The sequence below is a fragment of the Zalophus californianus genome, chromosome 1 (assembly GCF_009762305.2).
Source record: "Zalophus californianus isolate mZalCal1 chromosome 1, mZalCal1.pri.v2, whole genome shotgun sequence".
In the NCBI taxonomy this organism is placed as follows: domain Eukaryota; kingdom Metazoa; phylum Chordata; class Mammalia; order Carnivora; family Otariidae; genus Zalophus; species Zalophus californianus.
Window position 1 is genome coordinate 796,351 of NC_045595.1, and position 23,903 is coordinate 820,253.

At 59.9% G+C, this 23,903-nt stretch overlaps 1 protein-coding gene and 2 non-coding genes across 8 annotated transcripts; 2 read left to right on the forward strand and 1 right to left on the reverse strand.

Moving 5' to 3' along the window:
* The first annotated feature begins 3,427 nt into the window (after window positions 1-3,427).
* Window positions 3,428-20,261, forward strand: PWWP3A (PWWP domain containing 3A, DNA repair factor). Of its 6 annotated transcripts, XM_027582073.1 has the most exons (14): window positions 3,428-3,556; window positions 4,075-4,202; window positions 4,756-4,841; window positions 5,909-5,979; window positions 7,421-8,257; window positions 9,386-9,487; window positions 11,197-11,267; window positions 12,667-12,743; window positions 13,253-13,313; window positions 15,169-15,244; window positions 15,619-15,669; window positions 16,115-16,551; window positions 18,228-18,316; window positions 19,949-20,261. In XM_027582073.1, exons 2-14 carry the CDS (start codon window positions 4,146-4,148, stop codon window positions 20,001-20,003), a joined length of 2,070 nt encoding a protein of 689 aa, XP_027437874.1. In that variant the 5' UTR covers window positions 3,428-3,556; window positions 4,075-4,145; the 3' UTR covers window positions 20,004-20,261. The 6 variants fall into 6 exon arrangements, 5 of the variants coding, with proteins under 5 accessions (XP_027437874.1, XP_027437873.1, XP_027437875.1 ...); XR_003517852.2 differs by lacking the exon at window positions 3,428-3,556 and having other exon boundaries at window positions 3,952-4,202; window positions 15,169-15,359; XM_027582072.1 differs by lacking the exon at window positions 3,428-3,556 and having other exon boundaries at window positions 3,956-4,202.
* A 3,361-nt stretch (window positions 20,262-23,622) lies between these two features.
* Window positions 23,623-23,695, reverse strand: TRNAF-GAA. Its single transcript has one exon. It is a non-coding gene; the product is annotated as a tRNA-Phe (tRNA).
* A 131-nt stretch (window positions 23,696-23,826) lies between these two features.
* Window positions 23,827-23,900, forward strand: TRNAN-GUU. The gene has a single exon. It is a non-coding gene; the product is annotated as a tRNA-Asn (tRNA).
* The last annotated feature ends 3 nt before the right edge of the window (window positions 23,901-23,903 follow it).

A 23,903-nucleotide genomic window follows, 5' to 3' on the forward strand; every position in this document is an offset into this window, starting at 1 on the left:
GTGCTTGAATCTGGGAACACAGGGCAGACGTGGCGTGCCAGCGTCTAGATCATGCCCTCCACTCCTTGATCCCGTGGGATAGATGGGGACGATGTCCACACTCTGATCCCTGGAAACTATGTATACGTACGGTTGACAGCAGGGACCTTAAAAGAGGGAGATTATCCGGCACATGCACCGCATGGAACACTACTCAAGACAAAAAGGAAGAACTCCTAACGCGGGAGAGTTTGAACGCCTCTCCGGAGTACTGTGCTGAGTGAGAAGAGGTCTCCAAAGGTTATGTGCTGTATGGTTGCATTTACAGAGCATTCACAGGGAATTAGAGACATGGAGAACAGACTTGCGGTGCCCAGGGACGAGGGATGGCAGTGGGGCGCCTGTGGGGGTCTGTCGGGGCAGCTGGAGGGAGATCTCTGTGGCTAGGGGAAGGTCCTGTGTCTTGACTAGGGTGGTGGGTACACAAATCTATGCATCGTACAACGGCTCAGAGCTCCACACACCACTTTATCATCTCAGTGTCCTGGTTGTGATATTGTATTACAGATATACAGGATACAACCACAGGGGGAAATGGAGGGACAGGTACAAGGTTCCTCTCTGGACTACTTCTGCAAACTTCTGTGGATTTGTAATTATTATAAAATAATAAATTAAAAACAAAACCAAAAACACACCTAAGCCTGAGGAGCTCCCTCTGCTTCCCTGACCCTTGTTCTTAGCCTCACTAGGCATCACTTACTTTCTCTTACAAGTAGGACCTTCCACCACCCCAGGACCTTTGCATGGCCCCTAAGCTCTGAACACTCTCCCCCAGTCCCCAGGCCATTCAGACATCAGGATTTCAGGCTAAATGTCATTTCCACGATCCCCTCCACCCCTGACCACAAACAAAATTGTCTGTTACTCTCTTGGTTTCCTGAACTTCTCCTGTATTAGCTTCATCAGTATTTCATGGAGCTTTGGAGCTACTTTCCTATCAAATCTCAGTTCTAGGGGCACCTGGGTGGCTCAGTCAGTGAAGCACCTGCCTTCAGCTCAGGTCATGCATGATCCCAACGGCCTGGGATGGAGCCTAGAGTCAGTCTGGCTCCCTGCTCAGCGGGGGGTCTGCTTCTCCCTCTACCGTCCCCCCCCCATGCTCTGTCTTCCTGGAATAAATTACAAATCTTAAAAACAAAATCTCAGCTCTGCTTTGGACAAATAAGTCAACCTTCTTCTCTGTGGGTTTCCTCGCCTGTAAAATGGGTTGTGCTCTTGGGAACCTTCAGCAGCCAAGTCAGAAGCCGGCGACGCTGTTGGAGCAAGCGCGTGCAGCGACCCCACGACTCCACGGAGGGCGGAGAAGCCCGGAGCGCACGGGCAGAGGCACCAGCCCCCCGCGCCAGCGGACCCTCCAGCTGAAGCCAGCACACACGGGACTGCTAGGGAGCACGGGCAGCACCAGGCTGAAGCCAGGTCAGGCTGCAGGACGCAGGAAGCGTTTGGCTAACAGACTTTGCGCTGTTGTAACCAAAATAACGGAGTAATCAGATCCCGGCCTTCTACGGTTCCTGCGCTAAACGAGGCTGGGTAGGGTAAAGCGCTGGGACGTTGCTGTCACCACTCGACCCGTCTTCTCCCTCAGACTGAGCTCCCCGAGGGCCACTGTCCTCAGCACGGCACGCCCTCAAATGCTTGCTGACCATCCCAGACCCCGAGACGCGCAGCTGCGCGAAAGGCTCCGCTGCGGAAGGACCGGCACAACTGCCAAGAGAACAGCCTTTAACAAGACACCCCCTTCTGGGAACCAGTCCAGGCTGAACCACCCCCGGCCCGCGAGCGCCTCTAGGAGGGGCTCCGTCGGCTCGCAGCCAAGCGGGTCTGCGCTGCTGCAAACTCGGGGGACTCGAGTCTGCGCGCGGCGTACGGGACCGGTCTCGGGGCACACCGGACGGAGGGGAGGCTGCGGGGCTGGGGCTCCGACCGCCCGAAGGCCCGGCGGGGGGGCGGACGAGGTCAAGCTGCCCGTTCGCGCTCCCCCGCAGCCCTGCGTGCGGAGGGCCAGGCGGGGCTGCTTCCGCCGCCGGTAACCATGACGACGGCAGCCAACGTCCAAACCCACACACACCCCGAGGGCGAGTCGGTCCAAACCAGCGCTGAACCCGCGTTCTGCAAACCCGCCTCCGAACTCTGACTCCAGCGCCGTCTGAGTCCATCCCACTCCCCGAGCAGGGCCCCAGGGGGACCTCAGCGGGCACCGTGCCCAGGCCCAGAGCCGCGGGCACCGCCGACACCCGCAGGCGGGCGCAGCTCGCAGCGCGGGGCCTGCTCTCCCGCCCCCGCTTTCCCAGGGCGTCAGCTCCGCCCCCTCCCCCTCCCCCCCCACCTACGGGCGTCAGCGGCCCTCCCCCCGCCCGCCCTGGGCGCCAACGCCCCACGAGTCGGCCCCACCCCCGCCCCATCCCCCGCCCCCCCGCCCTCCGGGCATCAGCCCCCGCGCCCCCCGTCCCCCCGCCCTCCGGGCATCAGCCCCCGGGCCCTCCTGCCGCCGTCCCGGCCCCCCCCGTCTCAGTCCCTGCTCCCCCACCTCCCAGGCACAGGCCCCGCGCCCCCCCGCCCCCTGCCCCTCCTCACCGCGGGCGTCGACCCCCTCCTCAGCCCCCACCCCGGGCGTCAGCCCCACCGCTCCCCTGCCCCTTCTCCCCCGCCCCTCCTCACCCGGGCGTCAGCCCCGCGCCCCCCGCGCCCCCGCCCCTCCTCTCCCCTGGTGTCCGCCCCCGCGCCGCACCCCCGCGGGCATCAGACCTCCCCGCCCCCTCCGCCCCCGGGCGTCGGCGCCCCCGCTCCCGCAGTTCCTCCATCCCCACGCCCCGGCCGACCCCCGGCCCCAAGCCGGGCCTGCACCCGCCTGCTGAGGCCCACGCCTGGCCGCCGCCGGGGGATTAGGCTGAAAAGAGGCGACGCGACCCCGGAGCTCGGCCCACGCGCTGGTACCTCCTTCCCGGGCTGCGCTCAGTGCCTCCGCCGAGGGCACCGCAGCAGCACGTGGCGCCTCAGGAACGTGAAGGTTCTGGAAGGCTCTGGAAGGTTCTCTCGGGCCGTGGGGGGGGGGGGGGGGGAGGCGGCGTGGGCTCCTTCGCCCGGCCGCGGCGCCCGGAGGCGGGCTCACAAAGAGAGCGGGGCCGGCCCGGGCGGAGGCCGCCTGTCGTCGCGGCCCGCCGTCGCCCCTCGGCTTCGCGCCGTTCTCCCAGCGCCCGTCAATCAACCGCCCGCGCGCCCGGCGCCTATCAGTCAGCCGCGCGCACGCCCGCCCGGGCGGAAGGGGCGGGTCCCGGGGCGGACACGCGCGCCCCATTGGCCGGCGGCGGGGGTAGGGCTTGGCTGCGCCGCGCGGTTGGCCCCGCCCCTAGCCCGCGGGGGGGGGGCGGCGGCGGCGGCGGCGGCGGCGGCGGCGGTGAGCGCGGGCGCGGGCGGCGGCTGGGAAGGCGCGGGTGCTGACGCCGTTGGGCCGCCGCGGCCTCCTCGTCCTCCGCGCCGGGCTCGGGGACGCCGCGCTGCGGAGGCCGGGCGCCCGGTGAGCCCTGCGGGCTGCGTCCCGCGGGTCGGCCGGCGGGGCCTGGGGCAGCCGCGCCGGGCCTGGGGGGAGGGGCGAACCCCGAGAGGAGGGCCCCCGGGGGCTCGAGCCGTCCCGCGCCGCGTGCGCGCCCTGCCCGGCTCGCCGCGGCCCCGCCCTGCCGCGTGCGTCCTCTCCGCCGGCCCCCGGCCGCCCCCCGAGCCCGGGCCGGGCCCGGACCCTCCCGCGGCGGTGCCCGTGGGCGGCCGGCCCGGCAGGACAGCCGTGCAGCTGTCCCCGTGCGCTGAGCGCCACCGCCACGGCAGGCGCGCTCCCCTGGGCTGCGCGGCCGAGGCCCCGCGCGGGGAGGGGAGTGAGCGCGGGGCGGGGCGGGCCTCGGGCGCGGGGACGGGCTGTTCGGGAGCCGTTTGCCCGTCGTCGGCGGGAGCGCGGGCGCCGGGCCGGGCGGCGCCTCGGTGCCCGCCGCGGCCCAGCCGCCCGCGCACGGCTCCGAAACCGCTGTGCCGCTTGTGTTGCAGGGCGCCCCGCGTCGGAGCTGCCCGCGCCCGGCGGTGCCCAGTCGTTCCCACTTGCCACAGGAGTCCGAGTCATGACGGACGTCCAGTATGTCCTGTGCAGATGGGAGAAGCGACTGTGGCCTGCCAAGGTGACAGCCTTCGGTCTGTGGTCCCGGGGCCTGCGCAGGGCCCAGGGGTGACGAGTAAAATCTCCATCGGGGCGGACCTGGGAGGTCCTGGGGCGAAGAAACGGAGGCGAGCGGGCGGCCGTCCTCGTTCCCCGCCTGACGGGGTTTCCCTTCCGGGAGGGTCTTTTCCCTACAGTTAGGAAAAAGCGAGCCGACTGAGCTTTAGAAAGGCGTGCAAGGCAGCGCGTACCTCGAGGGAATGTCTGGAGGGGAGCCCCGTGCTAGTAAATGAGGGCAGTGCCCTGGGGAGACTTTCCAGCAGCAGGCCCCGGAGAGTGCCCGACTGCAAGGCCGAGACCCTGCTCCCTGCCTGCGTCTGCCACTCACCCCGGACGTTCCTTGGTTTCCCTCGCCCGCGAAGGCCCAGGATGAGACAGGGTATTGCTCACGTCCCGGGCCGAACGCCTTAAAAGAATTAAGTTGCTGCGTTTGCATCTACACATTAGCGTTCCTTTGTGGTCACTGTTGCTTGCGTCTTGGTAATGACGGTTTTTTTTTTTTTTCTTCATCATAGGTGTTGGCCAGAACTGAGATGTCAACAAAAAATAAGAGAAAAAAGGAATTTTTTCTAAGTGTTCAAATCCTCTCCCTAGATGAAAAGTTAAGTGTTGTGGGTTTGTTAAATATTACTTTTTTCTGAATGGGATTTCTGATACTGCACCTCCCGCCCGCCCCCCCCAAAGGTGAAGTCTACTCTTCAGGGTTTATTTTTCAGTTACTGTAAAGGACTTGTGCTTGTAATCTTAAGAGGAAAACACTTTTTTTTTTCATGTTCGTCTGTAAATTGAAGATCCACATGAGGTCCACTGTGTGAGAGATGGGCAGAGAAGTCGAATAAATATAAATTATACACAAGGGAAACTCTTGTTGGGGTTCTCGTAGGGATGATTCCTTCCTGCAGATTTGTGTCTTTTTCTCAAACTTGTGTGACAGGCCCATCAGTTTTGAACTGTTTGATGTTTCAGCCTGTCCATCCATTTAGAAGCTACTGTTTAGCATTCAGTAGGCACATACTATGTGGAAGCACGTTACTCTTTTGCTCTTGATTATCCGGAGATGGAAAAACATATTACCCAGGATGATTAAAAGGCCCAGATCACGTATGATTGTGGTATTGCTGTGTCTAAGGGAAGAATTCCCAATTCAGAAAGAAAACCTCGTCAGCTCCAGTTACAGCTTCCCCAGGTCCCCATCCCTCTTCAGAGCGGCCTCCTAAGCTTGCTTAGTCCCCAGCTCACACTTTCCCTGCGGCTCGGAAGGTAATTGAATACTCGAGTTTAAAAGGAAAGCACATCCTTTTAAACTAAAACACACCTGCTGGGCTGTAAACAGTCTTTTGTGACGTTACAGTCTACTCTGAAAATCTAACAAAGGAGTTATTTGTGCATTTGAAAGTAGGATTTGCCTCATAAAAATCACAATTTGAATTCATTTTTACTCTTAAATCGAGCCGACCTTTTCTGTCTTAAAAGAAAAAAAAAAATTCACTAGGGTCTTTGCTGCCTCTCACCTCAGGCACATGAATTCCTAGTTGGCTGTGACTTTGGTTTAAGTGGAAGGTTGAGAAGGAAGAAATCGAATTTTTTTGTCATCTAAGGAAAAACACATTTGAAAATGTTTTCGTGGCCTTGGCTGGTAACGGATAACGGGTGTTTCTGTCCCTGCAGGATTGAGGTGAGAAGCACAGATGTGGAAATCCTGAAGACGGCCCACATCGAACGGATTGCCTCCTCCCTGGGTGAGAACACATCTCTAAATAACAAAGAGACTGTGTGGGAGAGGAAAGACCCTGCCCCCCAGGTAACCCTGAGCCAAGGAGAAGGAGGAAATGGATCTGATTTCTTAAACCTTTGTAGAATTTACCCCAGAATCAATCCTGTTCTTGACTCCCAGTGTGGCCTGCCGTGGGCATTGAGATCTGCTGGTCACATCCATGGCCTACGGTGTGCATTTGCCTCCATGAGGAGATGGGGCAAGATGCTTCCTTCCCCACCACCCCCATCCCACAGTAAGACTCAAACTGGTTTCGATGCTGGTTCATTCCCTGCCCGGGCTTTGAGAGCAGGGGTGTGTGTATTTAAATTCCACAGCCAAGCTCCAGGGAGAAAGGACTGTGTGACCAGCGTCGCTGTTGGGTGCCCATGGTCTGCCGGGACTCTCCTCGCCGACACCCACCCCCTTTGCCTTTCCTGGTGGGAGGGAGGGCCCGAGCCCCACGGTGCTGGGGCTGATGGTGTGCTTGCCTGCTGGCAGCTCGGCAAACCTAAGCAGAAGTGTTTTCTGCCGCCTCAGAGTGGGGGGTGCACACCCCCTGTACCAAGCGCTGTGAGCCTTATGGAAAGATTGACCAGGAATTCTTCCAGTGGTGTGTATAAAGTAGGATCCGTTTTCGTCTGCGTTTGGAAGAACCGCTTTGGTTCAAAGCGGCATCCACCCGGCACACCTTAGGCAGCGTCAGCCACCGCCTCCTGGACGCTCTTCGTTTGCCCGGGTCATGTGGGGGCTGGGGGTCTGTAGGAGCCTTTACGAGTAACCCGGGAAGAGACTCTGCGGGAGGGGTCGTGCCCGCCGAGTTGTGATACTGTATCCGTTACCTCGTTCACATGAATAGTGCTGCATCTGTGGGTCGGAATGAATAAATACAACTGTAGCAGCGAGGAGGTCAGGCTGAAACCTCCAGGTCCGTGATGCTCTTTTCCGGCTTGGAAACGCCCTCGTACGGAAGCACGGAAAATCCACCAGCCCACAATGGGTCCCTTTCATGGGCTGCCCCTCACCCCCACCGCCACCCAAGAACACGTTGCCGGCAGAGTTCTTTATGGAGTTGGCAAGGGTTTTTATTGAGCCTGATTGAAGTTGAAACTGTGAGGCTGGGAAGATGTGGGAAGTGTCTGAGTACGTTTTGCTGGCAGTATTTTTTTTGTGACCTGGAGGGATTTATCCCTGTAACCCAATCAGGTTGGGGTCAGTCAGTTTGTTTTTGGAAAAGCAGAGCCCTGTGGCCCCGAACAATAGCTGTCGTTCTGTGGCCTTGTCCTGCTCTGGGAAAGACGGAGCTGAGCAGGGTCCGTCCCCCCTCTTCAGGTGTGACAGCCCGTGTCAGCCCTCAGTGGCCATGCTCTGACGGCAGTGCCAGGCACCTGGGCGTCACAGGCTTTGTGTGCTTCTCACCCCTACAGCCTCCCAGAACAAGGTTCCTGCTGAACCCCTGGAGGAGCTGGCCTACAGACGCTCGCTTCGAGTGGCTCTGGATGTTTTGAACCAAAGAACCAGTTTGCCTCAAGAAAGCTCTTCAAGGGAAGAAAGAACTGCTCTGTCTTCAGGAGAGAAGCCCATGGAACTGGCCTCCTCGCTCTGTGACCCCAGCTCTTCTGGTCTCCAGGAAGACGTGCTGAGCAGTTCTGGACCTCAGAGGAGGGAATGTGTACACCCAAGGCTGTCGGGTTCACCCTCTTGTAGAAAGGACCCCAAGTGCAAAGACCACAAGAAGGAGCTCGGGAAAAGTGAAAGTGCACGGGCCTTGGTGGTCCCCTCAGCCAGAGGGGGTTCTCAGGACGCCGGTGGATCAAGAACGTGCTGCAGAAAGCAGACGACCCTGAGTAAAAGGGGAAGAAATTTAGCACAGGAGCCTAGCTTGTGTCAGAGAGTACCTTCACTCTCAGAGGGAGATGGTGAAAAAGACAGCAGACCTCCAGCCCCCGGCTCACCTCCCAACTTTAGGGAGGGGGGTCTGTGGGCCAAAGGGCGAGACCCGGGTTTGCCTCTGCGTGGCCCCACTGTGCTCCCGACCCCGGGGCGCCCCGCCTGCCCAGATGCCCGAGGCCGCCCTGCCAAGCGTCTGCACCCAGAAGGCAGCCAGAGGCTGCCCACCCCACAGCTGGAGCCAGGGGCAGTGCCCAGGCAGAGGCCTAGGGGATGCATGACTTTGCGCAGCACTGCCAAACTCAGCCTGCCTGGCCCCCATGCTTCCCCGGAGGAGACAAGAAATCCTCGCATCCTGGTGGAGGAAGGTAAAGGTCTGTGGCCGATAAGGTCTTGTGCTGGCAGAGGGCGGATCTGGGTTCTCCTAGGGGCCGATGCGGGTCAGGCACCTGTGTGGGTTTTTTTTTTTTTTTAAGATTTTATTTATTTATTTGACATAGCCAGAGAGGGAACACAAGCAGGGGGAGTGGGAGAGGGAGAAGCAGACTCCCCGCGGAGCAGGGAGTCTGATGCGGGGCTCCATCCCAGGACCGTGGATCATGACCTGAGCCGAAGGCAGACGCTTAACGACTGAGCCACACAGACACCCCTCACTTGTGTGTTTTTTAACCTGATCTTAATGAGGTCGTATCAAAACAGAAGCAGAGCCGATATTGCCCGATTCCTTTCTGTCTATGTCTCCCACTGGGTTGTAATTCTGACTTGTGTCTTTTGTTCTGAACGGGAGAGGGCAGGGGCCACGGAGGTGAGCCTGGTGGCTGCAGGAAGGCTGCGGCTGCACCCCGGGAGTGCAGCCCTGGGGCTGGGCTCTGACAGATGCACGGGAGTGCAGTGCACTCCCCCTGAACGGGAAGGAATCTCAGAAGTGAAGAACTCACTCAGAAGGCTCCCGACTTGTTCACAATTCCTGTGGAGACGTACTTTTGTGTGGTGGCCGTGTCACGCAGTGGCTCGTTTCCTTTGAACATGGCGGTGTCCCGTCTTGTTTTTGAGCTGCTGATTGAGAACTGTTATTTTCTCTGGGCTTCCGTGCCTCCACGCTCCCTGGCGACACACGTACTCGGGTTTCTGCCTTGAGTTTAAGCGTCATGTGTTTAAACTTGGTGTGCGGCTCGTCCGAGGTGGCAGGGAGGTGAGCCGCAGCCTGTCCCTGCGTCTGCCCGCCTGCCTGGGCCCTGGAGGGACGGTCTCCCCGGCCAGGCCCTCAGTCTGCTTAGGTTGCTGCTTGTGTGCCTGCCCCTCGTTGAGGCGCGGAGGCCTCCCTCCCCCATGCCGTCTCTCGTTTGTTTCCTGTGAGTGTGCTTTAGTCAGAGTACCCACCTTGCATCTGGCCGCGTGGGAGCTCTTACGTTTGCGTGGACGGTCACGTATCATGAAATGTGTGTCTGGGGCTGAGTCCCTGAGACGCTGACAGTGAAAGTGTAATCTGACATCGTTGGCAGACCGTCAGTCTTCGGGAGAGTCAGTCGACTTCAGTCCCCTTCATCCCGTCCTGGAGGAAGAGGATGACGACGAGGAGCCCCCCAGAATCCTTTTGTACCACGGTGAGTCCGGGGAAGCAGCCGGAGAGCGCGCTTCCGCTCACGCTGAGCCCCCGGGCGGAGGAGGCTGCTGTTGCTCCTGCGCCGGCGGCGTGCCGAGAGCGTGTTTTCTGCGGCGGTCCTAAGGGAAGAGGGCGACCCTGCCAGCACATCTCTCCTTTGTGTCCGCTCCGTGGGGAGCCGGGTCCCGTCGCCACCGTGCGGGTGTGGCCTGGCGCTGCCTCCTAGGCCTTTGGGGACAGCGATTGCTTTCTGTCCAGAGAGGCAGGGTCTCTGGCCCGAGGCAGCGGGGGCCCCGGGACCCCCCCCCCACCGCATGTGCTGGCCGCACCGGAGCAAACAGGCGCAGATGCGTGCCCTTGGCCCTCTTTGTGGAAGGACCTGAAATAGAGACCCAAGATCCCAAACCGACAACCAACAGCAGTTTAGTCTGTTCTGTGGAGTAAATCATTTAGAATGAATTTCGTTTTTAGATTTATCCATTCGTTAGTTTTAATGTATCCTGGTGTTTTTTAGCCTTCTCGTTTTGAAGGAACTATAGATTCACGAGATGTTGGAAAAATAATACGTGGAGGGGGGCCGGGGGGGAACCTCTACTCCAAGGGCGACACCCTGCGCCTGGGGAGGCGAACACCGGCGCGGCAGGCAGGGCATGCCCTTGGACTCGGCTCCTGTCGGCCACGCCGCAGTGCGCCTCTCCCTATCTGTGCTGATGGTAATGCAGACACACCTTACGCTTGCTCGTGGTCTTCTGACGACTCTTCGCAGCCACGCTTGTTCCTTGCCAAGCCCTACCCCCACCCTCAGGTGCCTAGATGGTTCCACGCCTGGGGGCTAAGCTGTGCCTGGTGTGTGCCTCTGGGAAAGAGCTCTGTCAGCTTCGCTCCTGGGAGCGGAACTCGGCCAGAGTAGGGACCACGCACCTTCTTCCAGATTCTTTCAGATTCTTCCAGAAGGCCATTTTCATCCACTGCTGCCAGCAGGGGGCCAGGTCACCACAGCCCAGAGAAACCCCCTGGTTTTGGCTTCTGTTTGATTTTGTCTTGTCCCCAGCCCCCCGCAGCCTGATGTCTGTCTGGGTGTTTCCCGAGACCTATTTGTCCTCCCGGGGCCCTGACGGTTCTCTTAAAAACCAAACGCTTCTCGCCAGTTGGATGACAGCCCTTTGCCTGCCCGCAGACCTTGCCTCGTGGCTGCGCTTGGCCGCCTCTCGCGTCTGCAAGCTTTCCTTACCTCACTGTTTCAACATTTACATTTTCCGTCCTGGAGTTTTGTGTTTGGTTGGAAGTCTTGTTAAATTTTGTTTAGAGGTAATTGTGTGGTCACTGGATGATGATTTTGGTTCATTTTTTTTCTCCCTTTGAAGATAAAGCTCAGTTTTTCAGACTGATGAGCTTCCTAGGGATTTGCTGCTTTTGTTGGGGTTTCTGAGCCACACTCTTTTTAAAAAGATGTTTGAATCTGGAATAATTTGAGATTACAGAGTAGCAGCCAAGGCGGTACAGAGTCGGCCCCAGCTTGTCCCCGCTCAGCAGCGCGTGCGTCCCCTGCACTCAGGCATTGTTGTGAGACTACCTTGCAAACCGTGGGGATCTCTGACGAGAGTTGGAGCATCAGGTTTAAGCGACCTCCAACAGACGCATTTTTTTTTCAGTTGCATTTGGTGCCTGATGTGGATCTTACTGTTTATCTCTTTATCTTTCTAATTTTAGAACCACGCTCATTTGAAGTAGGAATGCTGGTCTGGCTTAAACACCAGAAATACCCCTTCTGGCCAGCAGTGGTAAGCATTGGGGGCACCCCGCTGAAACCCCCCGCTTCTCCCTTGCCCCCCATTCATGTCGGCTGGACCTCTGGAGATTTCTTTATTGGGAGAAGCCGATGGCCTTAACGAATCTAAGCAGGGTTGCTGGAGATGGTTACCTGAGTAAGGGGAACATGATCATTTTGGCACAGTTGAGCGTGAGGGTCCTGGGTCCAGTCTTGACCGAGCAGGCTCAGGAAAACCTGAAAAGCTGCGTAAAAAAATCGGCAACTTGCTGATTTCAAATGCCGTGCGCTTGAGAGTTTCTCGTTTGGAGCTTTTAAATTGCTCAGATTTCAGGGTACAGATCGGCTGTGCATATGCGGTGGATGGGCCTCAGCGCAGTGAAATTCCCGGCTCTGCTTTCTCCGTGCGCTGAGCCTGGACGGTGCAGGCTGTGCGTTTACTTTTTAGGTCAGGGCAGCATGCCGGCTCCCCCGCCTTTATCCGGTGTCCTTCCTCCCCGTCCAGTGTAGACGGCATTCCGACGGCTCCAGCTCTAGGGCTTTAACTTGTAGTGAGAAACGGTGACGTTGAACCTGGAAAGGTGTTTGCAGGAGCTGGAGACACTCCTGTTGTTGCTGTGAGGCTGACCTCCAGCGGGCAGCATGGTCTCCGTGCGTGGGGTGGACCGGTTGTAGGAACAGTAGGGTTGACATCCGTGCAGCGTTTGCTGGGCAGAAGGGGAGCTTGAACAGATATGCAGATGAAATGGGGGGTCTCCGCGCAGTGTCTCTGCACCATTGTTGGGGGTCGTTTATCAGGGCCCCTCGGCCTCTCTTCAATATTTGCTTTGTGGCAGATGCTCGTGTGACGCCCCCCCCGCGCAACTGGTACCCTTTTCCTGGACCTCTCCTCATTTTCACCAGGTCCCTGGGGACCTTGCTGGGTCATGGATCTCCAAGGTCACAGGTTCCTGGGGTGAGCTCTTGGTTTACGGCTGAGCTGGGGACACAGACAGGCACTGGGCAGGGAGGAGGCACCACCACCTCTGTGTCCTCAGCAGGTCCCAACCCGCCTGAGCTCACTTTGCTCATCCCGAAAACGAGAATGAGCCTGTCCTGCTGAGTCAGGAGAGAATCGTGTGGCCGTCTGCAGAGGTGGCAGGTAGTGTAGGCTTGGGTCTTTGTGTTAGGAGAACAGAGCAAAGTGCTGCCTGGTGCTGCTCATCTGTGAGCACTGAGTAGTGCATGCAGCAGACGGGGTGGTGTCTGAGCCTCCGACTGGGGGCTTGGCCTTGGTCCCCCCGGCCAGCGGCGTTCCTTGTCACACGCCAGCCATGTGCCAACCTGCATGGTTAAAAGAGGTCAGGAAGGTAATTCAAACCCATGGCCTCTTTTGGGTTCTTGATGCTTTATTTTCTTGGATTTGCCAACAGGTCAAGAGTGTCCGGCGAAGAGATAAGAAAGCCAGTGTGCTCTTTATCGAGGGGCACATGGACCCCAAAGGGAGAGGGTAACCCAGCTGTCTGCTCTCTGCAAATGCTTCCTGGGTGAAGGCCTGCCGGCTCGGGGGTGCCAGGATGGTGGGGAGGGGGCTGGGGTCCAGGGCTGGGATGGTCTCATGCCCCTGCACTCCAGCTCCCCAGAAGATGAATCCAGATGGAAGCTGTGTTGAAAGGGACTGCTCAGACAGTCCGGTGTCCCAAGCTCTGTTTGCCGGCTTTGAAGGGCAGCCCAGTTAGACACTTGGCCGATCCTGCCCGTTCCCCACAAACTATACTCCAGTCATTGCAGGTGCTGTGGGCAGCGACCCTGCCTCCACCTCCCACGGGTGGCCGGGGGGTGAGCGTCCTGCATGGCGGCCCCAGCCACGTCCCCTAGGGCCTGCGTCTGGGGCTTCCTTGGGCAGCTGGTGCTGGAGGGGGCCCCCACGGTCCCCGCTAGTTCCATCGGAGGAGAGGGAACTGTTGTCCTGACTCAGGAGATGGAGCTCCCTGTTAACTTTCGTCTCTCTGCTTCCAGGATCACGGTATCTCTCAAGAGACTGAAGCACTTTGACTGCAAAGAGAAACAGGCGCTTCTGGTAGGCGGACTGTGCTCTCGTGCCCCGGAAGCAGCCGCCGTGCATGGGGAGCAGTGCGCTCCCGTGTGACGGTGGTCTGCTAGGCCCAGCTCTGGCCGTTCTGGTGGGGACCACCACCGCCCTGGGAGGTTGCTGGCTGTCCCCCCGTTGTCCAGCGAAGAGGACGGTGTGCCCGGGTGCGAGGCCAGCGTCCTGATGCAGGCGTTGGTTCGGAGGCTGTCCCTGCGCCTGTGCGTGGGGGGCTCGAGGGCTCGGCTGTGGTGGCGCCCCACGGGGCTTCCTGGCCTTGCCAGTGGCTGAGCCCCACAAAGTGTTATCATCAGTTCTTGATTGTACACCGAGCCCACGAGCCGTGAGGCACTTACCCGTTCCACACACAGTCTGTCCGCCCTGCGGTGCTGTGTGTGTGACACCAGCTACCCCAACACAAACCCAGCTGAGGGGGGGGGGGGTCCGTCAGCCCCCCCCACCCCAGTGCGGTTCCTGTCCCAGCCTGGTGAGCAGGTTCCTGGCTCCATGTCCCAGGCTTCCTGTCTGCGTGGACTGCCAGGGAGCTCGGAGGGGAGGCCCCGGGGAGCCTTCTGCCCTTCGCTGTCCCCCTGAGTGCAGGCAGCCCAGGCTGCGGTGGGGGCGGGGGTTGGGAAGGGGAGCGCCCACACCGGACCCCAGCCTTCTCTTCCTTCCACTCGTGTGTGTCCCCGCGACGTAGTCGTGCTCCTTCCTGTGGTGAGTGTGGTCACCACAGCTTCTGAGAGCGGCCTTCGCTGGGCGCCCAGTCTCCGTCAGGGTGCCCGTTGGCGGGGCCCGGTTCTGGAAGAGGGCCGGCCACGGCCTCAGGAGCTTCCACACTCCCTGAAGCATAAGCCCACGAGTGCGGGGAGCCGGGCGCCCCACCTTCCAGGCCAGGGGCCAGCTCTGATCCCAGGGCCACTCTCGGGGATCCAGATAGTTTTCCCAAAATGGGGGGCAGTGTCAGAAAGGGGAGCAGGAATCTTGCTTTGAGGTCTATGTACCGCAAACGCAGACTTGTGTTTTGTGGCAAAGACGATGCATGGCCTCATGTAATCCAGACGCTGAGACGATGCCTGTTGCCCATCTTCCTGCTCCCAGAGCAAAGCCAGGCCCGCTTGTGAAGTGGGGTGCACGGGGTCACGGAGGGGCTGTATAGGTGGCAGGAGCACAGCCTCCTGGAGCTAGTTTGGACTGTCGCGGGCTGTGTTGATGGACCGGCCCTGGTGTCGCGGTCGTGGTCTTGAGCTCTGCTTTCCTGAGCAAGGAGCAGCACCACCTGCTGTCCCTTCTCACGCCTGCTACGTGCGGCAGCCGTGGGGAGAGGGCCAGGCTGAGATGGCGGTAACAGGACGTGGACCTCGGGTAGTGGGCCATCGTCCCAGCTCAGGCGTCCTCGTGGGGGTGGGGGGGCATTGTCCTCGGTTTGCAAATAAGGACCTTGAGGCCTCGGTGAGCATCCCCACGGGTGGCTAAGTGTCCTTCCTCCCGACTGAGCCGACACCATTCTAAGCCAAGGGTGCAGGGACGACTCTCAAAAGGATTTGTACGACTGTCAAATCTCGTTTGGGCGACATCAGCCGCATGTTGGGGTGCTTGGCACCTTCCTCTGCTTAGAGCCCCCAGCTCTCCTCTCCCAGAGTGCTCAGCTCTCCCATGACCCACTTCCTGAGCAGCCCTGGCCCCAGACCTGGGCCTCCGTGTGTGTTTCCCCATGCGGCCTCAGCAGCCCTGCGCGGGGGCATCTGCTGGCTCTGCATTGTGGATGCGGGAGCTGCGGACACAGAGAGGGGTGGCAGAGCGCCTGTGGTCTCCTGCTGAAGCTGCTGCCTGGGTCTCGTTGCAGAACGAAGCCAAGGAGGACTTCGACCAGGCCATTGGCTGGTGCGTCTCCCTGATCACCGACTACAGGGTCCGGCTTGGTACGTGGGCCTGCACGCCCTTGGACAAAGGGACCGAGCTGGGGGCAGAGTGCAGGCCTGTTTCCTATGGCTGCCCGGCCTGGGGCCATGGCAGTCTTGTGCCCAACGAGGGCAGGTGGGCAGACACGGGGCGAAGCCTGGGTGTGAATGGAATGCGGGGTTTGCTCTGAATCAGAGAGTTGGTCTCTGTCCACCCGACGTCTGGCCGTTGGGAATCTTCAGACGGTAGCCTTTCTGGGTGCCCCCGGGGCGGTGGCACCCTGCCGGCAGCGCTGGTGTTGGGGTCCGGGCAGGGCTGACCCCGTGTCCCTCGGGCTGCTCCCGAGCGCTGCCTCTGATGGTATGATGTGGCTCTTGTTCTGCCGCCTCTGCAGGCTGTGGTTCTTTCGCGGGCTCTTTCCTGGAGTATTACGCCGCCGATATAAGTAAGCCCGCCGACTCCTCTTCAGAGGCGTGAAGCAGCCGTCTTCTGTGTCTGAAGCTCGGGAGGGGATGCGTCTGGGTGGAGGCTGCGCCCTGTCCCGAGCCTGACCCTAGATTGCCAGGAACAAGCCCTGACAGCCGCCTGCCCCCGTTGTCCACCGGGCACCTGGCCTCTCCTCCTGCCTTCCCTGGTGCCCGAGTTTGGGGTGAACGGAGAGTCCCACCGTACCCCAGGGGCTCTGCTCATTGGGGCTACGCTGGCATCGGGCTGAGCTGGGAAGAGACGGGTCCCATCAGAGGAGGAGCCCTTGGGACCGGGGCGGTTGTGCCTGGGGGCCCCGGGGGGGGGGCCTCTCCCGCAGAGCCCCCAGACAGCACAGTGAAGGGAGGAGGAGGGAGCCGTGCCACACAGGCCGGCGGTCCCACGGACGTGTCGTTCGTCTGCAGGTTATCCCGTCCGCAAGTCCATCCAGCAGGACGTCTTGGGGACCAGGTTCCCGCAGTTGAGCACGGGGGACCCCGAGGAACCTGTGGCGGGGGGCCCCCAGGGGAGGAGGCGGCCCTACAGGAAGGTCCTCCCTGACCGGTCCCGGGCTGCCCGGGACCGGGCCAACCAGAAGCTGGTGGAGTACATCGTGAAAGCGAGGGGCGCCGAGGGCCACCTGCGGGCCATCCTGAAGAACAGGAAGCCGTCGCGGTGGCTGAAGACGTTTCTGAATTCGGGTCAGTACATGACGTGCGTGGAGACGTACCTGGAGGACGAGGAGCAGCTGGACCTGGTGGTGAAGTACTTACAGGGGGTCTACCAGGAGATGGGCAGCAGGACGCTGGCGCGGGTCAACGGCGACCGGATCCGCTTCATCCTGGACGTTCTTCTGCCTGAAGTGAGTGGATGCCAGGGCCCTCGTGCACGCTGACGGGTGGGGGGTCTGTGGCCACGGCCCAGGAACCGGACTACCAGCCACGCGGGGCTGGGATTTGGTGTTGGGATGGCATTCTCCAGAAGTCTGCCCAGGAGGCCACAACAGCATGGAGCCCGGCGCCCACCCTGGGATGATGTGTAGACCCCATGGCCAGTGCCAGGGGGTGAGAGCCACGTGCTTTATCCCCCTGTGCACATGAACGCGTTTCCAGAGTAGACGTTGCTTGTGGAAGGGAGCTGTAATTGTCCTGGACGCGCCCGCTGGGGTTTGGCTGGGCAGGAGCACACTCGTTTTGAAGGTCAGAGGGGGCTCTGCTGGGCACGTGTGAGCATGTGTGGGAAAAGTTGCCAAGCTCAAAGATTTTTAGCTTTATACCTGGAAGCTTTCAAATACATACGAAGTGAAAATAGTGTCAGGGAGCTGTGTGCCCAACACCCAGTTGGAACAGTGATTTCGCTCTGTTTGTACCTCTAGCTCCCTCCCTGCAAGTAACTATGGGGGGGTTCCCCAAACTTTTTTTTATGCTTAAGTACTCCAGTGTGTGTCTTTAAGGAAGGGGTGGTTCTGCCCCAGGGACACTGGTCCCCGTGTGGAGACGGCTGTGGTTCTCATGGGGGGAGGTGTCAGGATGATGCTGGACCCCCACAGTGCCTGGGTGCCTCCCCGAGAGTGACCTTCCCGATGTCAGCAGTGCCCAGGGGGCTTGGGGAGCCCTGTTCTAGACCATAAAGGCTCTGTTTGTTCGATTTTTAGGATTTTATTTTTAAGTAATCTCTATCCCCAGCGTGGGACCAAGAGTCGCAAGCGCTCCCAACCGAGCCGGCCACGCGCCCCACACAGGCTCTTTAAAAACACTTTCCAGGGGCGCCTGGGCCACTGTCGCTGAAGCATCTGCCTTCGGCTCAGGTCATGATCCCGGGGTCCTGGGATCGAGCCCCGCATTGTGCTCCCTGCTCCTCGGGGAGTCTGCTGCTTCCTCTCCCTCTGCCCCTCCTCCCCCTCAAATGAATACTTTCTAAAAAAATAAAACACTTTCCAGGGCGCCTGGGTGGCTCAGTTGGTTAAGCGACTGCCTTCGGCTCAGGTCATGATCCTGGAGTCCCGGGATCGAGTCCCACATCGGGCTCCCTGCTCAGCGGGGAGTCTGCTTCTCCCTCTGACCCTCTCCCCTCTCGTGCTCTCTATTTCTCATTCTCTCTCTCTCAAATAAATAAATAAAATCTTTTAAAAAAATAAATAAAAAATAAAAAAATAAAGTACTTTTCTTGTAACCACAGTTCTGCTATTTCTTCTAAAGAAACGGAGAAGGATTTCTCAACGTCAGACATGCCGTGTGCTTGGATGATCGCTGTTATTTTTTCCTGTTGTTTGAACAGTAAACTTACAAATTTTCACAGATGGGTTTGTTGGTTTTGGTCCTGCCTCATTCTCTGCCTTTAGTGACACGAACTCTCGTGTCTCATCCAAAAGACCGTGTCCTTCACGTGATGCAGGAGTGTCGCTGCAGAGATCTCACGGATCCGTGCGTGTTTGCGGAGGCTGTTCGGAAGCTGCACCGGGCCCCACGTGCACCCCTCCCGCTCCACGGGCGGCACGGGCCCGCGGCCTGCGGCTGAGCGCCCTCTGTCCTCTTGCAGGCCATCATCTGCGCCATCGCGGCAGTGGATGCTGTGGATTACAAGACGGCTGAGGAGAAGTACCTCAGAGGACCGTCCCTCAGCTACCGGTAGGCTGCTCAGGGCGCTGCTCCCCAACCAGCAGAAGTGTGTCTAGAAGGGCTCACGCTCCCTCGTGCTCGTGGCTGGGGCTCAAGGCCCCTCTTGCCGACACGCTGGTCCAGGTGTCCGCCAGGTGAATGAAGTGCCTACGGTTGGAAGTGCGCATTAGCCCTTGGCCAGGAGTTGTCAGAGGGACCCAGTGAAGCCAGCAGTGGACGTTGTCCTCAGGCGCGTCCCTGAGCCGGTCTGAGCAGGTGGAGCCGGCCCCCAGCCCGGCCTGTGCCACAGCCCCCAGGCAGTCCACCGGGGCTGCTCCCTGGGCGCGTGCCGGGCCTGCTGTGCCTAATTGCGTTTCGCATGGGCTCCTGTTTGCATTTCAAGCTTTCTCCCCTTGCCCCAGTGCAGTGGCCGTTTGAAAAAACACAGTAAGATTACACGGCAGCAGTCGCCCGGGCCTTTCCTAGCTGGTCAGAAGAATACCGTGATCAAGATGTTTCTCTTCCGTTGGTGAGGTTAGCCGCCCTGGGATTTTTGGCCCCAGAGCCCCTAATCCCGTCTCTGGGCTTGCTGCCAGGCTTGCTGGGAACAGGCTGGGCCCGCGCGGCAGTGACAGGCTGAAGACTCAACTAGAGTCACAGGCCAGGGTCTCTGTCCAGGGCCGCCCAGGCCCACTGTCACGGACGCCGGACAGCGAAGACGGCTCCCAGGAGGCCGCACTCCGTCCCCGGGGGTGCCCCGCGGCGTGCCGGGAGGCCAGGCCTTGGGGTGGGGCGGCCGGCTGCCAAGCTGGCCACAGAAGAGCCCGTCTGGCTCCGTGTGCAGGAGTGTTGGCCCAGATGGGTCAATAGAGCATGAGGGGCCTTGGCAGCAGGGAGACTTGGTGTCTCTGTCCCTGGATCTCGGTGGTCCAGTGCGGTGCCCTCGACACAAGTACAGAATAGTGTTGGGGGAGCAGGGTCGGAGCCGGTACCTGTCTCCCCACCAGCGATTTCCTCCTCCACGTCCGAGGGGCTGGCCTGTGCCTGTGAGGACGATTGTCTGTCTTCACGCACTGCCGCTGCTCTTGACCAGCCGTGGACGCGTCGGGTGCCCTGTGGGCATGATGGCTGTGCCGATGATGGCACGGGCCACCTGCTCTGGACTCCAGGGACCTGGCCTCTAACTGAGTGCCAGCCGGCCGGCCCCTGCCCTCAGCTTGTGGTGACGTGTTGGGGGTACCCGCCAAGTGGCCTCGTGTTCGCCTGACCTATCTGCTGTCCCGGTCTGTGTTCTTTGTTACTGTCGTCAACGCTGGGGAGGGGGGTGCCCCAAACACCCGTTAATGTAATTCTTATCGTCAAGGAGTCGCTTAATGAGGACGATTTGAAAGTTCACACTCCTTAAAAAGTTGTTAAATTTTTTTTATAAATTGTGGTAAAATGCACATGATGTAAAATGTCCTATCGTAATCGTCTCTAAGTGCGCAGCTCAGTGGCATGAGGCACACTCGCATGGCCCTGCGGCCACCCCCACCCTCCGTCTCCAGAAGGTCCCATCTCCCCACACGGAGACTCTGTCCTCACGAAGCACGGACTTGTCTGTTTCATATTCTAAGACAAGATGAATTACTAAATGAGGTTCTCTCCTTTTGCTTTCTGAAGGGAAAAAGAAATATTTGATAACCAGCTCCTAGAAGAGAGGAGTCAGCGGTGCTGATGCTGGAGGGGCTGCCGCGGGTCCCGTGGCTGGGGCGAGTGCAGTCTGCAGGACGGGGGCCCGGAATGTGCTCCTTCTCATCTGTGGGTGCTCCTTTCCTGGCTTTTGTGGAAGGTAGAGTTCCTGATTTTGAAACGAAAATGTGTTTTATTTTATTGCATATCATTACTTGTGACTGTATTGTTTAATAAAAGGTGCACATCTGTTTTTTTATGTTAAAAAGCATTGTATCCAATATTAAACAGGAGTTTTAAGAAAGCCTCTGTGAATGCATTCCTCCAGAACACGCGTGTGTTTCCGCGTTTCCCTCCTCTTGAGGCCACGGTGCCGCACTCGTTTCCTCGCGTTTCAGCTCTGCTGACCTTCCCCGTGCCGGAGAACACGTGCGGCGGGACCCTCCAGCGACCGCTTCCCACCCACCCCCTGGTCCCGTGTGGATGTTCACGTGTGGCCGCATCTGGTCCAGTGCTGAGCGCGGTCTCCCCGGAGGGCAGGACCCCCCCACCCGTGGCCACCTCAGTCACTGTGTGTGCGGCCGTGGGGTGGCGGTGGGGACCGGCTCCTGCAGGAGCAAGGCCTTTGCCTGGAGGCCGGGCTCACGTTCCTGCCCAGGCCCAGAAAAGGAGGCAGCTGGTGGGTCACCCTGGTGCCGGAGGGTTCCCAGCACGAGCCCTGGCCTTGGGAGACCTGCCGTCGCCTGTCCTGACCCAGTCACAGAAATTCTGTGGCCTGCCAAAGCCATGCTCAAATGAACTCTTCATCCTAAGCTGCTGGGAGAGTGCGCAGTGTGGGTACACGGTCAGGAGGTTCAGCTCGAGGCCCTGGGCGGGGTCAGCAACCCCTACATCGGGGGCTTAGACGGAGAGCCTGTTGGGAGGCAGGCGGGCTCGGGCCCTGAGAAGGGGCCGTCTGAGCAGGCAGAGGCCCAGGCCGTAGACAAAACCACGGGTCAGGTGTGCAGCGGGAGAGGTCGGGAGATGGCCCCAGAATCCTCCTGGTGGAGGGGGGCGAGCCTGGCCTGGGACCACGGGGCTGGAACCACAGAGGGTCTGTGGTTCCCATCCACCATGGAGCCTGAGGCCAGGCCGCTTGGTCGCTTCCCCCACAGAGAACAGCCCGACATTGTCTCCAAAGCAGGCCGTGCCCCTTTCTGGGAGAGCCTGATGGCTCCGTCCACCCCTGGACGTGCTCGATGCGGTGGCTGAGGTGGGCCGCCGGCAGTCAGCCTGTCCAGACCCGTGTTAAATGCCCGCCGGAGCCCCACCTGCAACCGGGCCTGCCCCCCCTGTTGGGGGGATCCTGAGGGTGCTCGTCCTAAGGCCGCCGGGCAGGTGTGAGGGGCGCGGGGCTCGGCAGCTGGCGGCCCCATGGGGGCCCGTGGAGAGGCACGCACCGCACAAGCCTCTGAGACACAGACTGCCCCCAGCAGAGCGTCCTGTTCTCCACCACGAGGCTTCTGTCAGCCCTCACCCCTCACCCCTGCTCCACTCTCCCCCTCGGCGCTGCAGACGCCAGGCCGGGTCATTCTCCGACGGCCGTCCTGGGTGCTGCAGGGGGTCGGGCAGCATCCTGGACCCCACCCCTCAATGCCAGGAGCCCCCCCCAAATCCATGACCATCTTGCCTCCTTCCCCTGCCCCACCTCTGCCCCTTCCCTCTGGGCTCTAGCTCGCTGGCCTCCGTGTGGCCTCCCTGCTGACCCCTTGACCCTCTGCCCTCCCCTCCTCCCACCGCCCCCAGCCCACCCCTTCTCTGAACTGCTGCCCATCCAGACCCCAAGGCCCTGCAGAAGCTGCTCGTCAAGTTGGTTTGCTTTTCTCACTCCAGCCCGACGCCGACGCAAAGGAAGGGTCCCACCCCTTGTACCTGTGGTCACCACACAGCAGCCCCGCTGTCCGAGAGGGGGATTGTCATTGCACACGCCTTGGCCCCTCTTCAAGCCCTATTGCTTATCTAAAAAACTGATTTTTAAAAAAGTCACAGGGCAGGGGTGGGGAGGGTAGGGGTGGTGCCTGGCTGGCTCAGTTGGTGAACCGTTTGACTCTTGATCTTGGGGTTGTAAGAGCCCCATGTTGGACATAGAATTGTTTTAAAAATAAAATCTAGGGGTGCTTGGGTGGCTCAGTGAAGCATCTGCCTCTGGCTTTGGTCATGATCCCGGGGTCCTGGGATTGAGCCTCCAGTTGGGCTGCTTGTGCTCGCTTGATCTCTGCCAAATAAAATCTTTAAAAAATAAAATCTTTAAAGAAAAAAAAAACAATTCACAGGATATGTGGGTGACTCGGTTGGCCGTCTGACTTTGGCTCAGGTCGTGATCTCGGGGTCCTGGGATGGAGTTCCCAGTCGGGCCCCTGCTCAATGGGGAGTCTGCTTCTCCCTCCGTGCCACCCCCATGCCCGCACACGTGTGCTCGCTCTCTCAAATAAAATCGTTAAAAAAAAAAAAGTAATTCACTATACGGTAAGAATCTGAAACCTCAGGGAAGCACACCTGCACAAGAAATAGTCCATCCCTCCCACCCCCAGTTCCTGAATCACGGCCCCCACTGGCCTGGTTCCTGAGCCGGGTGCCTGGTGCATGCTGTCCTTCCTCCCTACTCTGCTCCCCTCCCCACTCCCTCCCCAACCCTCTGCTCCGCTCCCGGGCTCCCACTGCAGGGCTCTCCCAGGAGGCTGGCTCAGACCTCCCTGACCTCGCCGCCCACCTCCCCTCCCCTCGGTCAAGCAGCCTTGACCGGGCCCATTGGCCCCTCGCAGCGTTCTCTCTTGTGACCTAGCAGCTGGAGAAGACGCTCTCTCGTGGTTCTGGTGGGATTGGAAAGTCACTGAGCAGCCCGGCTGGGTGACTCAGGTCTCATGAGGTGCCAGTCGAATGTCACCAGGGCTGCGTCATCTGAAAGTTCAGCTGGGGCTGGGGTCTCAGTCCAGGGTCCCTCACTCACAGGGCAAGGACGTTATGGGCGAACAGAAAACTTGCATAAAGCTCAGACTTCAGTAACATCCACTTTGGTTCATGAATTGCAACAAACGTGCCCAGCCGTGTAAGCTGCTAACAGTAGGGGAACTGGGTGCTGGGCACACAGGAACTCTACTATGTCGGCAACTTTTCTGTGAAAATGCAAAGTTTAGTTAAGTAAGTTACAAAATCCAGCTCCACAGGCTAGCGGGGAGCGGGAAGGAAAGGGGAAGGGGACCCTCACCTCCCACCCGGGACCTGGAGATCCCCGGGAGCGAGACCAGGTGGGCTGTGCAGGGGTTCAGGGGCCGGAGTGGTCCTGCCAGGAGGCCGGCCTGCCGCTCGCCTGCGCTTGCCTGTGTGAGCCTCAGTTTCCCCCAAGTGTAAAATCCAGCAGGATTGCAAGAATTAGGGGGCCTACGAGCGGCAGGTGTTCTTGCGAACTCTTAACAATTAGCGCTTGTTCTAATCCTACCGCGTAAGAAGTAGTGGGAATCGGGCTGGAGTCCACGTTGGGGCCGGAATCATGGTCTGGGGGTGGAGACAGGGGTTCGAGGGCTCCGTTCCTCCCCGACGTGGGCCTGAGTCAGCGGCCCCGCCCCTCGTCTGCGGAGTGGGTGGCATGCTGGGGAAGGAAAGGCCGGGAGCCGGAGCGCCAAAACAGCTGCCGAAACCCGGGATCGAACCAGGGACCTTTAGATCTTCAGTCTAACGCTCTCCCAACTGAGCTATTTCGGCTGGGCGGCAGGGGGCTGCCGTCGCCCCGAGTCCGGCTCGGGCCGCGCCGCCCGCGCGCCGCCGCAGCTTGCGCCTGGCCTCTCGGCGGCGCACGCCTCATAGAAGCTCAGGGGGCGGCGGGCGGCAGCGCCGTCTCTGTGGCGCAATCGGTTAGCGCGTTCGGCTGTTAACCGAAAGGTTGGTGGTTCGAGCCCACCCAGGGACGCTG